The sequence below is a fragment of the Malania oleifera genome, chromosome 12, assembly GCF_029873635.1.
Source record: "Malania oleifera isolate guangnan ecotype guangnan chromosome 12, ASM2987363v1, whole genome shotgun sequence".
Taxonomy (NCBI): Eukaryota; Viridiplantae; Streptophyta; class Magnoliopsida; order Santalales; family Ximeniaceae; genus Malania; species Malania oleifera.
The window spans coordinates 84,801,008-84,816,400 of record NC_080428.1 but is presented as its reverse complement, the minus strand read 5'-3'; the positions used below and the strand labels follow the sequence as shown (position 1 = coordinate 84,816,400).

The window sequence follows — 15,393 nt, the reverse complement described above, 5'->3', positions numbered from 1 at the left end:
AACTAAGACACCAAAGGAATCAGGGCTTCATTGTTTTGACACTTAAAAGCTGTGGGAACTAGAAAAGTGATGCGGGACCAATGTCCAACAAGTTAAATCCTCATATCCATTCTAACTAAAACTAATACATAGAAGGCCTTCTATAGTGGAGAATACGAAAACTAACTTAAGAAACCTAAATAGGCTAAAATTCTAATTTCCAAGATAGTAATGTCCCAGAATCTTGAAGATATGATCCTCATAAAAGTACCCTAAATAAAAAAACGAAAATACCATAAAAATTAGGAAATAGAAACTATTGCTTGCATGCTGCATCGTTCTCCTCCAGTTAGAACTGTTAACACTTCAAGCTTGATAAATATTATTATGCCCACAACCTGTCAGCTTTCTAGGTTTGTTGCCTGCATTTATTGTGTGATGGTTAAAAAAAAATCTTATTCCATGTAATGGGTTTTATTTATCATTTGTTTTTTGCTCCAAGTGCAATTGAGCTGCATGTGTGAGGAAAGTGTTAAAGCTTGATACATTTTGTTGGCCTGCAACTGAACAACTTAAACTTTTATGTAAGGTGGTAGTCTGGCAAGAACAGCTTGACCTCAGATTTTAAAAAACTTGAAGGACGAAGAACCCAGATTGTGACCAGGCTTGCAGAAGACCATTATAAAATGCCAGCTTCAAAACTAAATCGGATTGTGTGATGGAAGAGATTGCGGACGTGTTGCTGGAAAGGTTACTTAGAATGATGAGTCGAACAGGTTGGGGCTCAAGCTCGTGATGTGTAGTGGTTCTTCAGTCTCATTAGTAGCTTCCTCAACCACCTCTTCATGCGGGAGTACCTCTTCTTTAATTACTAGAACGGGAGGTCTCCCTTCAAATCCACTAATTAGGATCAAGTATTGATATAAGAGGGGAAAGTATAGAATTAAGCTTTGCTCAGACTATATTTGAAGTTTTGAACATTCTTGAAGCCAAGTTAAAAATCAATTTTTTGAATAACGAATCTGCTGGCTGGTTGGACTGTCCTATCCAAGCTGGTCTGGTTTGCTAAATGGTTTGATTTGTGTCTTTTTTTTTAAAGAACCAGTAGCCACCCACATAGCGGCCTCGTCCCAAATTTATTAATGAGCCCTCACTTATGGCGGAGGAAAACCGTGGTTACAAGCACAGCCTTTGGGAGATTACAAATAACCAATAAAACCCTCCAAAAAACAACCACAAACATAAACAAAAAGCAGAAAAACCAAAACTAAACAAGCCTAACCAAATGGCCCAAAACAGAACAAGACAGAACAAACAACCAAATAAATTACGCAAGCCTAACCGAAAGACAGAACACTAACCTCTAATACTAGGGACACCGAGACTATCAAGTCTCAATATGCCTCTAAGCTTCCTCAGGAGCTCATCCACCTCCTCAAATCGATAGATCATACCTTCTTCGCCTTGACGAGTAAGGTAATCAGCCGCTTGATTAGTCTCTCTATAAATGTGTCAAATAGAGAACTGAAGACCTTGAAGCTTCGAAACAATCTCCTCCCAAAAATCCCATAAATACCACATCGTGCAATTATCATTATTGATCCAATCAACAATCAGTTTAGAGTTACATTCAATAACAATATTATAAAAACCAAGATCCTTACATAACAACACCCCCATGCGCAAAGCACGCATCTCAACTTCATTATTCGTACCTTGGCCAAAATAAGAAGAAAAGGCACCTCTGAGATTGCCAAAGGAATCCTGAATAGTGCCTCCACCCCCACACGGACCCGGATTACCTCTACAACTTCCATCAACATTCAACTTCACAAAACCTGTTGATGGTTTCTCCCAAACAACTGTACATTGTCTTCTACGGTTATGTAGCACTATTCATGGTAAATCAAATAAATCAAACCCCTTGGACCCGGATTGCAGAACCAAGTGCTCTACCAAAATGCGCCTAATCCAAAAACAAATGGACCTCCAAACAAATGCACCTTCAAAGGTTTTTTTAAACCAATGAGGGGATTGCGACAAGGGGATCCTCTCTCGCCTTACGTCTTTATATTGATGGAAGAAGTCTTGTCTAGGTTGTTGCATCATAATTTTATGTCTGGCAAGATTGGTAGATTTTTTCATCCTGTTGGTGCTCCTATTATCTCACATCTTCTTTATGCAGATGATTTATTGATTTTTTATAATGGAGATGCAAGGTCCTTTCGGAATTTGTTGAAGACGCTTGAGGTGTATGAAAATTTGTCGGGTCAATGTATTAGCAAGGAGAAATCTAATGTGTATTTTTCTAAGCTTCTTAATATTTCAAGGCGTCGTGAGATTATGAGGACCTCGGGTTTTCCTGAAGGTTCCTTTCCTACAACGTACTTGGGCATTCCACTTGTGTCTGGTCGTCTTAAAGAAAGAGATTTAAATCCTTTGGTTAATAAAATTCAATCAAAGGTGGCGGGTTGGAAGCTTAAGCTTTTGTCGCAAGGTGGTCGGTTAATTTTGTTGAAGCATGTTCTGTCATCTATGGCTTCTCACTTGTTGGTTGTGCTTGACGTTCCTCGCTCTATCCTGAAGAAGGTAAACTCTATTTTATTGTCTTTCTTTTGGGGAGAGGAAAATGGAAAGTTTTAGCGTAAATGGCGGGCTTGAAAGAATCTTTGCGTTCCTCAGTTGGAAGGAGGTTTGGGAATTAGAGATTTTGTGGAGGTGCAGAGATCTCTTCATATGAAATTTGTTTGGCGTTTGTTGAAAATGGATAATTTATGGACAAGATTTTTTAAGGCTAAATATGTTAAAAAAAGGTCATCTTTCTCTGGCTAGCAATTATTCAGGTTGTTCGAGGTTTTAGAAGTCTTTGATGCAGGTTTTGCTAGATGTTTGTGAGAACACCATTTGGAGAGTTCATGATGGTTGGGTCTCATTTTGGTTCGATCGCTGGCTGAATTCTGGACCACTGTGTTTAATGGTGGAGGACATCTCCTGTCCTCTTATCCAGGTAAGGGATTGGTGGGATGAGAATGGGTGGAATTTTGAGCAAATTTGGAAGCTGACTTTGGATGGAAAATTTTCGTTATCTAGTGCTTGGGAAATTATCAGATTAAAGCAAGACAAATATCCGGGTATGGAGTGGATATGGCATAATTTTCTCCCAAAAAAAATCTCAGTGTGCATGTGGAAGGCACGGTTCAATTGTTTGTCGGTGGATATGTGTGTTCAGCGTTGTGGTATTTATCTTGCCGCAAGATGTGATTATTGTCTTAACAGGACAAATGAAACGCTTGATCATGTGCTGAGTTCAGGGGAATTGGCTTTGTTTATTTGGGATAGAGCTACTTGTTTTTTGGGCTTGCAAACCTGCATTGTGGGAACCTGGTGGGGGCGTGTTTTTCATTGGTTTTCGTTAGCAAAAAAATATTCTCAACGTGGCATTTTTATTGGGTTAATTCCTTCTATCATTACTTAGCGTCTTTGGCAATTTCAGTGCAAAGCTATGATGGAAGATTTAGGCCATTTGGACTAAACCTTTGAGGTTGGTTAGAGTGAACCAGTTTTAGTTTGAGCAGAAGGGCTAGCTTCTTTGAACAACCCCTGAAGAATCTAAATGAAAGTAAGGTTCGATTAGGGCAGTTGATGGTGGTCTGGTGGGTGAGCAAGGAATAGTACGGTAGTGTCACAAGCCAAGCTTGTTCAGCACATTATTCTTGCCTATGACCACTTGTCTTGTGTGCATGGGAAGGGTAATGAGAGATTGCTTCGTCGGTCAGTTTGATGTTTCCTTGTGCCAAAGCTAGAATAGCATGGAAAGCTCTTTAAGGGAGGGTGAGTGGTCATCGATCATGTATAACAAACTAGCTTTTGTAATTGTGTTTAGCCTATGTGGGTCCATCACCAAACACATGTTGCCTTCAGAGGTGTGAATGATGAATTGTGCTACTTTATGGTTTATCGCGTGACTCTCATTTGCTTTCATGTTTGCTTAGTGCATCTGCTGCATGTGCATTGGATGGATGTGATTAGTTTATGTGGTGAAACATATTAACTGACTAGCTAAGCTATACTGCATGTGCATTGGATGGATGTGATTAGTTTATATGGTGAAAGATATTAACTGACTAGCTAAGCTATATTGCTATAACTAGTGCCACATGATCCTTCACAAGGTTTGAAGTGTTTGGCCTATGACAATTGGTATTAGAGCTCGATTAATTGCTTTGTGTTTTAAGTTGCTTTCCAAATGGGGATTTATGTGAATCATCGATAGGTGAACCATGCCATGCACTAGCACCGAGAGACTTGTGCACTATAGGCGCAAGATAAGACAACCAACAATTTGGCCATGCTGTGATGAAGATGGCCCAACTTTCGGATCGATGTATTGAAGGGATCCCCTAAACAATAGCAAGTTTTCATAGAGGAATTGTTGGAAGACTTCCATGGTGCATTGAAGCACTACAACACTATTTGGGAGAGCTTACTGCTAAGGTGAACCTGATGGTTCGTGCTATCCATAATTCCAATTTTACAGGAGTGTAGTATAGAAGAATATGGGTGCCAGAACCTAGAGTGTCTGGGGTGCTTGTGATGTGAAGGAGTTGGAGAACTTCTTATTTGATATGGAGCAATACTTTTGTTTGATTTGGACCGACTCGGAGGAGGCAAAAGTATTTAGGCCGATGACTATGTGATGCTAAGATATGTTGGCATACCAAGTACGATGATTTTCATAATGGAAGGTGTGTAATTGATAATTGGGTAGACTTCAAAAGAGAGCACCAGGCTTAATTTTTTTGTGAAAATGTTGATTATAATGCTTGGCGCAAACTATAAGATCTTAAGCACATTGGTACAATGATCGAGTATGTTAAACAATTCTCTGCTTTGATGTCAGATATCTGAGACATGTCAAAGAAAGACACACTTTTCTATTTCCTTGAAGGATTGAAACCGTTGGTAATGACCGAACTTCATCGACAAAGAGTTCCAAGACTTTCCTATTGGGAACATTGGTGTGGATCGCTTGATTGATTATGCTAGAGGGAGTTGTGTGACGCCTAAGGAGAGTGGCTTGTTATGTGGAAATAATGGAAAATCTTTCAAGAGAAGCGAATTAGAAGTGAGGGATCTTACACCAAGGCAACAACTTCAAAGGAAGCTTCTTGTCTTGGTCTTCTAACACTTGCAATGGGAAGAATAAGATTGCATGCATCGTATTAAGTCCCTTACAGAGTTGCTGAGGGGACACAAGTCATCGCTCAATGCCTTGGAAGCTTCCATTGTAGAGATGACATAAGGACAAGATGAGGATGAGGAGGAAACATAGAGGATGGGTTTAATGCAATTACTCAATGCGTTGGAGGTGCAAATACAAGAGCCATAAGTTTCCAGGATTAATGTTTGTGGATTTGCATATCAATGGGAAGAGTGCCCAACAATGGTGGATAATGGGGCTACCTTTAACTTTGTTTTGCAGCTGGAAGTATAGAGTCTCCATTCAAAGTTGGGGAAGGACTGAAGATGCATGAAAGCGGATAACTCCGCAACTCAACATAGTTTGGGAGTAGCTATGCAAGTGACTATGAAGCTTGGATAAGGGGCAGGACATGTGAATTTCACAGCCGTTCCAATGGATGGTTTCCAAGTGATACTTGGAATGGAATTCTTAAGGGAGACTAAGGAAAAAGTACTTCCCTTTTTCATGGTACAAGCTATAGCATAGAAAGGGGACATCGAGAAGTTCCTCTCAGCTATGCAACTCAAAAAGGGATTGGAAGAGGGGAGTCCACGTATCTTGTCTCCTTGGTGATAGATGACGATGTAGGACTAGAGCGGGTTCCTATTGCCAAGATGTGTTGGAGGATTACAAAATTGTGATGCCAGATAAGCTACTGCACAACTTGCTTAGGCAATGAGGTGTAGAGGATTGACAAATCAGTCCTCTTTAATAACTCAAACCTGACCTCTCTACTCTAATAACTCATGTGGGTTATAGGCATCCTATCAGCTCCTTGAGGTTCCATAATTAAGACATCTCTAGTTCAATGTGACTCTGACAACTCAGTAAACCCAATCTAATACAAGCATCAATAGGCATTAGGATCTACACTAACTATTGGAATACCACTTTATCTAAAAGCTTAAGCTCTTAGGTCATGGGCCAACAATGTCCATCAGGCCTCAACACCAATTGTAAGCCTTAGTGAATTATAAATTTATAGTATAATTTGAATAATAAAAAATTTAGAGGAATACAGCTAAAAAGATATTATAATAAAGAGTATAAGTTACATATGAAGTTGATAGTTATACATTTTGATTCTCTCCTTTGTGCACAAGGAATAATCCTATTATATGTGAATGCTGAAAAAATGAAAAATGATGAAAATGTTTTTCCATTTTTTTTTTCAAAATTTACATTTTATTTTATGTTCACATTCGAAATTTTACTATAATTTTCTTCATTAGGAAAATATAGACATTATTCTCAGATAGTTAATTCTGCAATCTGCATGTGAAAGTATTGCAGCAACAGGTTGTAATAGCTACTTGGCTTTTTTTTGCCACACCAATTGAAAAACTACAATGGAACTAAAAATTAGGGATCTAGACAGATGGGTTACAACCACCTGTTTCCGTACTGTACTGCAACAAAAACAGAAAAACAAAGAACGGAGAAGATTCCAAATAATCCCTAAGCTTCTCAGTTCAACCCCTAGTTTAACAGGGTATTAAGGCTCTCATTTGTGGAAGTCCTCAAGTCTCATATCTGCCCTCAAATCTTATACCTGCCCTAAAAAAGAAATCCCATATTAAGCTTTTGGGCCAAGTGCTAGCATAGTCGTCACAAATACAAGGTCTTCAGATTATTTTTTTTTATTGGAAAAGAAAGGAATATTATTGATAGAGGAACGATGTACAGGACAAGAGAATAAGAAATCCTCCTAAAATGAACAAAGTAAGAAAAATAGAAAAACCAAAAAAAAAAATTTAATACAAAAACAGTAAATAAGTCATGCTGAATATCCTCAAAGACATTCCCTTGAAACAGCCAGCAGCAACAGCCCATAATGAAGCCAAATATTTGAATCTTATCCCAAATTAACGACCAAGAAGTCTTCTTCCTCTGAACATCCTCAAAGGATGTTCCCTTGAAACAGCCAGCAGCAACAGCCCACGATGAAGCCAAATATTTGAATCTTATTCTGAACCAAAGACCAAGAAGTCTTCTTCCTCTTGAAAATACGAGTGTTCCAGCCATCTCTCTCATGTTGCCTCTTGTATTGTCTCTTTATCCTATTCAGAATAGGGTTATTTTTTGTATGTATATATATATATATATATATATTAAAAAATGAATGTTCATTATGTGTTTTCTTCAAACAATTTTCTGCATGCTTTCTTTCAGATGGCCTACGATTTGCATGGCATTTTAACTAGAGCTATTATCATGACAACTTGGGCCAATGTTCAGCCAGCATATGGAGGGGGGCCAGAGTCATTTCTTAACAGTGTAATAACCCCATTATACAGGGTTATATATGAGGTACTATTTAAGCTGCTCCTTCCCTTTGCTGGTTATTTCAATCTAGTTTCTAAAATTTGTGTTGGACACTGAAGGAAGCTGAGAATAGCAAAAATGGGACTGCTGACCATTCTACATGGAGGAATTATGATGATCTGAATGAGTTTTTCTGGTTAGAATTAAATTCAGTTTCATATTTCTTTCTGTTTATTTGCTAGTCTGAAAGGCAAGCTTTTTCAAAAACTTTGCACATTGAAGTTTGTGGTCACTATTGCTGTTATATTTTGCAGGTCACTTAATTGTTTCCAAATAGGTTGGCCCATGCGACTAAACCATGATTTTTTTTGTACCCGGTCTTCTAATGATCCCATTAATTCAAACTCCCAGTCATCATGTAAGGCTGCAACAGGGCAAAGGAAGATAAAAGAAAATGTAGATGAGGAAAATGGGGTTGACAATATTGTGTCAGACATGCAGATTATAATGCAAAGTCATCTTATTCATCTAGATTTTTTTGACTTGTTGAAGAGAGTGTGGGGCATTTTATCATTTAAAGCCACAGTAAGGAACTCATCCATTTAATTTTCAAGCTTAGTATATGAATATCCGCATTACTTTCATCTCTCACTTAGTATGCTTTGTCCTTTCATGCTATGCTTGTATAAAATATGGCTATGACAGGTTGTTCTCGTTATGATGTAAAACTTTTGTGGGCGTTGATTACCCTGACAGTGTTAGGATCTTCCATGCCAACTTTTGAGCAATATTACGAACCTTTTTTTTAGATGACATAAAATTTCCTTAAAACAAACTACTGTTTTATATTAGTATTATTAATAGTAGTATTATTACAGTTATTATAATCATTATCATTATTATTATGTCAATTATTTTACTGTCTTACACCTCTTTCTAACAGCTTAAGCTTTAATATCAAAAAATTATTTAAGACCTAAAATTTCCTTAAAACAAACTATTGTGTTATATTAGTTTTATTAAAACATTATTCTTACTGTTATTATCATTATCATAATTGTTATGTTCATTATTTTACTATCGTAAACGTCAATCTAATAGCTTAAGCTTTTATATCAAGTGGTTATCTAATGCTGAGCTATTAAGTCTCAAGGCATAATGCTTACCTCTCATTACTTAGAGTTACCTTTTTCATCAAGTGTGGGAGGACTCTTAGGAGGTGTATTAAATCATCGACACAGATCAATCTTACAGCTGAAGCTTTTATCAAGTTGTTTTTTACTACCAAAGTATCATGAATCACAATAGGGTTCTTTTTTTTTCCTAAGAGTTTGCAACAGAAGGTTGCATAACATGTGCGTGCTCTTGTTGTATGCTTGGGCAATTGACTTTTACATTTGACTTTTAGCCTTGGTAAGGTGCTATTGAACTCCCATTTTTATTCTTTTTTCCTTTGATTGAAAGTTTTCAAAGAATTGACAAGTAAAAAATAATAATGCTGTATAAGTGTTGGCATTTCTTTGTTGCGTAATTAATTCTCATAAATGAATTCCTACAAGCATGGGAAAATTATTGCTTTTAACGGACTATTTTCTTACACCATTTTCCCATTTTTGATGCATAATCATTTACACCATTTATCCTTTTTCATCATTGAATTTGGGGAAAATATTTGGAGTAGTTTTGGTTTAAAATTTCCTAAAATTGGGTAGGCACCAGTTGAACCTGTTATTTGTGTCTTTTAGTGCACCCAAAAAAAAAAAAAAAAAACCCACTCTTGGAAGCACGACTGTTTGGTACCAGCCATGTGTCTATTCCTCCTAATGCCAAATTGTTCCTTGATGTGTGTTTGACGCAGTTTTCTGTTTTCATAATTTCAGGATATTGCAGAGGATGCTTGTGAACAAAAATGGTTAGGGAAGACAAATTTTGTAGAGATCCGCTCATTTTTGCATATTTTTAGGAGCTTTGATAGAATGTGGAGCTTCCTCATTCTCTCTCTTCAGGTTTTTCTAAAAGTAGTGTGAAGGTTTAGTTACAACTTACTTCTTTTGGATGCTTTAGCAGGATTGCTGAGCTCCTTTGTTTCTTCCTAGGCCTTGATAATCATGGCATGTCATGATTTGGGATCTCCATTTCAAGTGTTTGATGAAGGAGTTTTTGAGGACGTTATGAGCATCTTTATTACATCTGCAATTCTTAAATTTGTACAAGGTATTTATTACTCGTAAATTGCATGTCTTAAAGGCAGCTTATTTTACCGAAGTGATGAGTTTATGCAAATATGATTTTAGAAACCATTGCAATGCTTAGCCTTGAACAGATTTGTATTAGTTTATTGTGGGAAGTTCGCATGCTGGCTAATGGAAACTCTGATAGTGAGAAATCATGTGAAGTGAAAATTAGATAAGAAAATAGGATTGACTGAACCACAATATTTATGCATTATCATTCCAAAAACTTAATGAAAAGAGGGAGAAAAGTCAGAAGAACAATATAATCATTTAAGAAAATAATAATATTGCATTGTCATTGAGTGAAAATTGTTTTGCACACTGTTAGATAAGTTAATGGAAGATTTTTTGTGGTTAGGTAAGGGTGATAAGACGAGGGGTCATCTTTTGTGTTGGGAGACTTGTGGTTATGGCAGTTTCCCTTACAGCGCCAACTCTCTTTGGTACAAGTATCCCGTAGTAAGTATGGCTTTCTATGGAATGGGTAGGAAGCCAAAGTTGGGGTTATATTTACTTATGCAAGCCTGTGGAAATTTCTTTCACAGGCATCCCATCTTTATTTTTCCCTCATGTTCAGTATAGGGTTGGTAATCAGGAATGAATCTGTTTTTGAGAGGATCATTGGCTGGGGAGGCTATTTGATTCGATTATTTTCCCATTTTTTTCATTTGTGTAGACTTCACCAGTCTCAATCTCTGATTTTTTTGCCCCTTAAACTCGGAGGAGTGGAGTTATGGAATTTTCACTTTGTGAGGAATGAATGATTGAATAAGGGGGAGTCAAATGAATTGGTCTTTTCATTGAATGTGCTTTTTTGTACTTCTTTGGAGAGGGACAGAAGGAATTGGGATTTGGATGCTTTTGGAAACTTTTGTTTAAATATTCTTTTGCTCATTTGACTGTTCGTTGTGCCGCTCCTGTTTCCCTTACATTCCTTCATTTGGAAAACTAAGGACCTATTCAGTTGTGGCAAACAATTTTATTTTTCCATTTAGTTTCCCAAAGAATTACAAAAATGCCACATTGCTTTCTAGTTTCCCAACATTCGTGTAGAAAAGCTGGAAGGTATAGTCAATTTTTTTTGGAAATCTAAAAGCAAGGTGGCATTTTTGTAATTTTTAAGAAAACTGGAAATGGAAAATAGAACTGTTTTAAAGGCTTTTACTTGGTTTCTGTGGATTAGTTGGGTAAACTGGAAGATCTAACTTCAATGATAGGTCTCTCCCTCTATTTATAATATATGTCCATTACAATACCAATGACCATAATGCCTTTACTAATTCACACTTATGACATAATTCTAACACATAATAATAATGCTCAATGACTAAATAACCATTAAAACTACCCTTCAAGCTGGAGCGTATATATCATATGCTTCTAGCTTGTTACAAATGAATTTCACACTAGCACCTTCCAAGGATTTAGTGAACAAGTCAGCAAGCTGAAACTCAGACTTCATATGAGTGGTTGTAATGAGCTTGTGTACAAGTTTCTCTTGAATAAAGTGGCATTCAACTTCAATGTACTTTGTCTGCTCATGGAAGACCGGGTTGGAGGCAATATGAATAGTAACTTGATTATCACACATCAACTCCACAGGCTGAGAATGTAGAAAACCTAGTTCTTTCAGCATGTTCTTCAACCAAACAAGTTCACATGTAGTGTATTTTGACTAAGCACTTGACCTGGATACCACAATTTATTCCTCACTTTTCCTAGACACCATATTATGACCGACAAAGATACAATACCCAGTATTGGATCTTCGTCGGAAGGTGACTCAATCCAATCTACATCTTTATATTCCTGAATATGAGTTTGACCCCAACTTTGATATAAGAAAACTCACCCTGGTGCATCTTTGAGATATCTCAAAATGCGAATTACTGTATCCTATTGATTTGTTCTCGGGGAATCAAGAAATTGACTCACATAATTTATTCCGAAGGATATATTTGGTCAAATTTCTATGAGATAATTCAAATTTCCAACAAGTCTCCGGTACCGTCTTGGGTTAGGCAATAAATCACCTATATCTGGCACTAATTTACTATTGGGATCCATGGGTGTATCAACAAGTTTGGATCCTAATTGTCCCATATCATCTAAAAGATCAAGAACATACTTCCTTTGTGACAAGACAGTTCTCGTACGAGATCTCGATACTTCCTTTTAGACTTGGTCTGAAACTTACTCTGTAGTAAAAGCTTTAGGTTCTAGATGCCTCAACCATTGTCACCAGTGATCACAATGTCATCCACACATAGAATGAGCAAAATGTTGCTAGATGGAGTACGATGATAAAATACAAAGTGATCTACTGCACACTGTTGGAGGCCAAACTCAAGTACTACTACACTAAATCGGCTAAATTGTGCTCTAGGAGATTGTTTTAATCCATGTAATGGTTTCTTAAGCCGACACACTGAGTTTGACTCCCATTGAGCAACAAACCCAGATGGTTGCTCCATATAGAACTCCTCATGAAGATCACCATGTAGGAAAGCATTCTTCATATCTAATTGATGTAGAGGCCAATGACAAATAATGGCTAAAGTGATGAAGAAACATATTGAGGCAAGTTTAGCTACAAGAGAGAATCTGTCTAAATAATCCAAACCGTACACCTGAGTATATCCCTTAGCAACAAGGCGGACCTTCAAACAAGTCACAAAACCATCGGGATTGACTTTCGCATTGTACACCCAACGACAACTAACCACAGACTTATTAGGAGGAAGAGGTACCAAATCCTAAGTATCATTATCATGTAGTGCATGCATCTCTTCAACCATTACAGTCCTCCATCTAGAATGAGACAAGGCCTTAGAAATAGATTTTGGAAGAGCAATAGAAGAAAGAATACTAACAAAATAGTAATACGAGGGTTATAAGAAATCATAACAAAAAGAATTAGAGATCGGATGTTGGGTGCATTTACCTTTTCGAACAACTATAGGAAGATCAACATTGAGAGAAATAAGATCATTTGATGAGGGATCTAGAGGGACAGTAGTAGGGAGGAGACTCTCCTCCCTTGGGCCGCTGTGTGTATACCTACAAATTGGGATAATTCGAGCCATGAGGAGGACTCAAATTGGATGAAGATGTAAGAGGATCGGGAACAAATAAAAGGTTGGGATCTAGAAGGCAAGGCAGAGGAAGGGAATTAGACTATTATGGTGTAGACTCAAAGAAGTTGACATTAACAGAGACAAATAATCGATGTAAAGTAGGGCTATAGTACTGATATCCCTTTTGAGTATAGGAATAGCCCAAAAAATACGTTTGATAGCACAAGGATCCAACTTATCCGTTCATAGAGTTAACTGATGGACAAAAGACACACAACCGAATATACGAGGAGGGAAGTAGAACAAAGGATCCTTAAGGAAGATAATTGAGTATGAGATTTTACCACCAAGGACAGAGGATGGCACTTTATTGATGCGGGAGCAAGCTGTGAGCAGAACATCACTCTGAAAAATTTTGGGGACATTCACTTGATACAATGGAGTACGAGTAACTTTAAGAATATGTCTGTTTTTCCGCTTTGCAACTCCATTTTGTTGAGGAGTTAGGAGTGTTGGCACAAGATGACTGATGGATCATACCATAGTCATATAGGTAATGAATTGGGTACTGAAGTACTTCTTAGCATTATCACTTGAAGTATTCTGACTGACATTTCAACTTAAATATTTGTTTGAGAACAGCAGGCACAAAATTTATTGAACAACTTAGAATGATCTTTCCTTAAATATAACCAAGTCGTCCTGGAGTAGTCATCAACAAATGTAACATAGTACCAAGACCCCAACTTTGACGTGACATGACTAGGACCCTAAATATCAGAATGGATTTGCATGAAAGGACTAACCAGTAACCACCCATTTATCGACATAGGAAGCAAAGGGAATGCAATGATGTTTTACCGATTGAGAAGACTCACACTCAAGATTAGAGACGGAACTCAATTTAGGAACTAGTTGTTTCAACTTCTCTAAGGACGGATGACCATGGTGGCAATGGATTTGAAGTGTTGTACTGCAGCTGTGCATGCAATGGGAGGAGAAAATGACTTGAAGTAGTAAATCCCACGAGCCTCATGTCCTGTGTCAATTGTCTTCCTCATCTTCAGATCCTGAATAACCATAAAATCAGGAAAGGAAGTGACAGAATAATTTAATGACTTTGTAAGCCAACTAACTGACATAAGATAAAGGGGATTTAGGAATGTAAAATAGAAGAAAGAGAGATGGATGGAGTAGGATTTACTGTTCTTATCCCCTTAACAGCAATAGTGGACTCATCGGCAAGGGTAACTTGAGGTAGGTTTTTAGGATATTGGAAGGCAGAAAAGAAGCTGGTTGCACTTATTATATGGTCAGTGGCAGCAGAATTGATAACCCAAGAACTAGTGGGAAGGATGACATAAAAACTGTAGGATTATTATTTTGGGCAAAATATGTAATGTGATAAGATGCTTGTTGAGATGATTGATACTGTAGAAAACTTGAATACTCCTCTGATATAGTCACAGTATGTGGTTCACTCAAACAAGTGACTAACGAGGGAACCATAGTTTTGGGATTTGCAAACTCCATCCTAATTGTCACAAACTGAGACCAATCATAACAAGATTAATTGCTGGAACAATCGGAACAACCACGAACAAGGTGACTCATCATGAACGAGTCACAAATAAATCAGTACAAGGCTGCTACAGCATCAAGAAGCTCAGACACAGCCCCAAGAAACCAACACACAGCACTGGAACAATTGGAGAGGTTAACCAAGGAAACTATTGTGGACAAATCACCAACAAACTTATATAACACTGCCACAGCCTCACGAAAACAGCTTATAAACACTGCCATTGCTCCAAGAGGCTCAGCAATGGCCTTTACTTCGAAAATAACTATCAGATTACCACGAGTGCATGGTCAAAACAAAGATTGGATCTTTGAGCAAAACACATGAGCAACAGCTTGATATTTTTGTCTATGGATAGAACATTGAATAAGAAGCAGAATGAAACCCATGTTTCAGACTCAATAAACTCAGTAACCATTGACAAACAGCTTCACGAAGCATCAAACAACAATTCCTTGGGTGCAGCACATGAGCAATTAAAGGTGGTGAGATCTTTGGACAGGAAAAACGTCATGAAAAACTCCATTAATATGTTTATAGAGGGGTTCACGCACTGCTGGATGAATTCTGGCCAAAACACATGCCTGAATGTGGCTTCGTGCGCCGGCACGTGGGGTTGGCCCTGGCAGCTTTTGACTGGCGAGTGAGGGCATGTGGGGCACTGCCTGGAGACGGGATCTCAGAGGGGAGGCAGATCGGCAGTGTCTGCGGGTGACTATGGTGTTGTTTTTTTGCAAAGTCTATGGTAGATTTTGGGTTACTGAACTGGCAGTGTCGCCCAGTAAATCTTCAGCGACTGATCTGACTTTCAGTAGCTGCTGCTGTTTTCTAGGGCTATAGTGTTGCTGGAAATTCTTCTATGATGGTAGAGATGCAGCGGATTTGGGTTTTAGGCTTCAGTTTTGTTGGTGGTTGTAATTATTAGAGTTTAGGTTTCTGAATAATGCTCTGATACCATGTTGAATAATTGGGTAAAATGGAAGACCTAACTTCAATGATAGGTCTCTCCCTCTA

The 15,393-nt window shown here is 37.8% G+C and overlaps 1 protein-coding gene across 2 annotated transcripts in view; it reads left to right on the top strand.

Moving 5' to 3' along the window:
* LOC131144790 (putative callose synthase 8) overlaps positions 1–15,393 on the top strand; it is a 173,866-nt gene that overhangs the window by 18,886 nt on the left and 139,587 nt on the right. For both annotated transcript variants that reach the window (XM_058093652.1, XM_058093651.1), the window contains 5 exons: positions 7,394–7,531; positions 7,606–7,682; positions 7,801–8,071; positions 9,367–9,492; positions 9,583–9,700. In XM_058093652.1, coding sequence (XP_057949635.1) covers positions 7,394–7,531; positions 7,606–7,682; positions 7,801–8,071; positions 9,367–9,492; positions 9,583–9,700 — 730 coding nt within the window. The remainder of the gene's footprint in view (positions 1–7,393; positions 7,532–7,605; positions 7,683–7,800; positions 8,072–9,366; positions 9,493–9,582; positions 9,701–15,393) is intronic.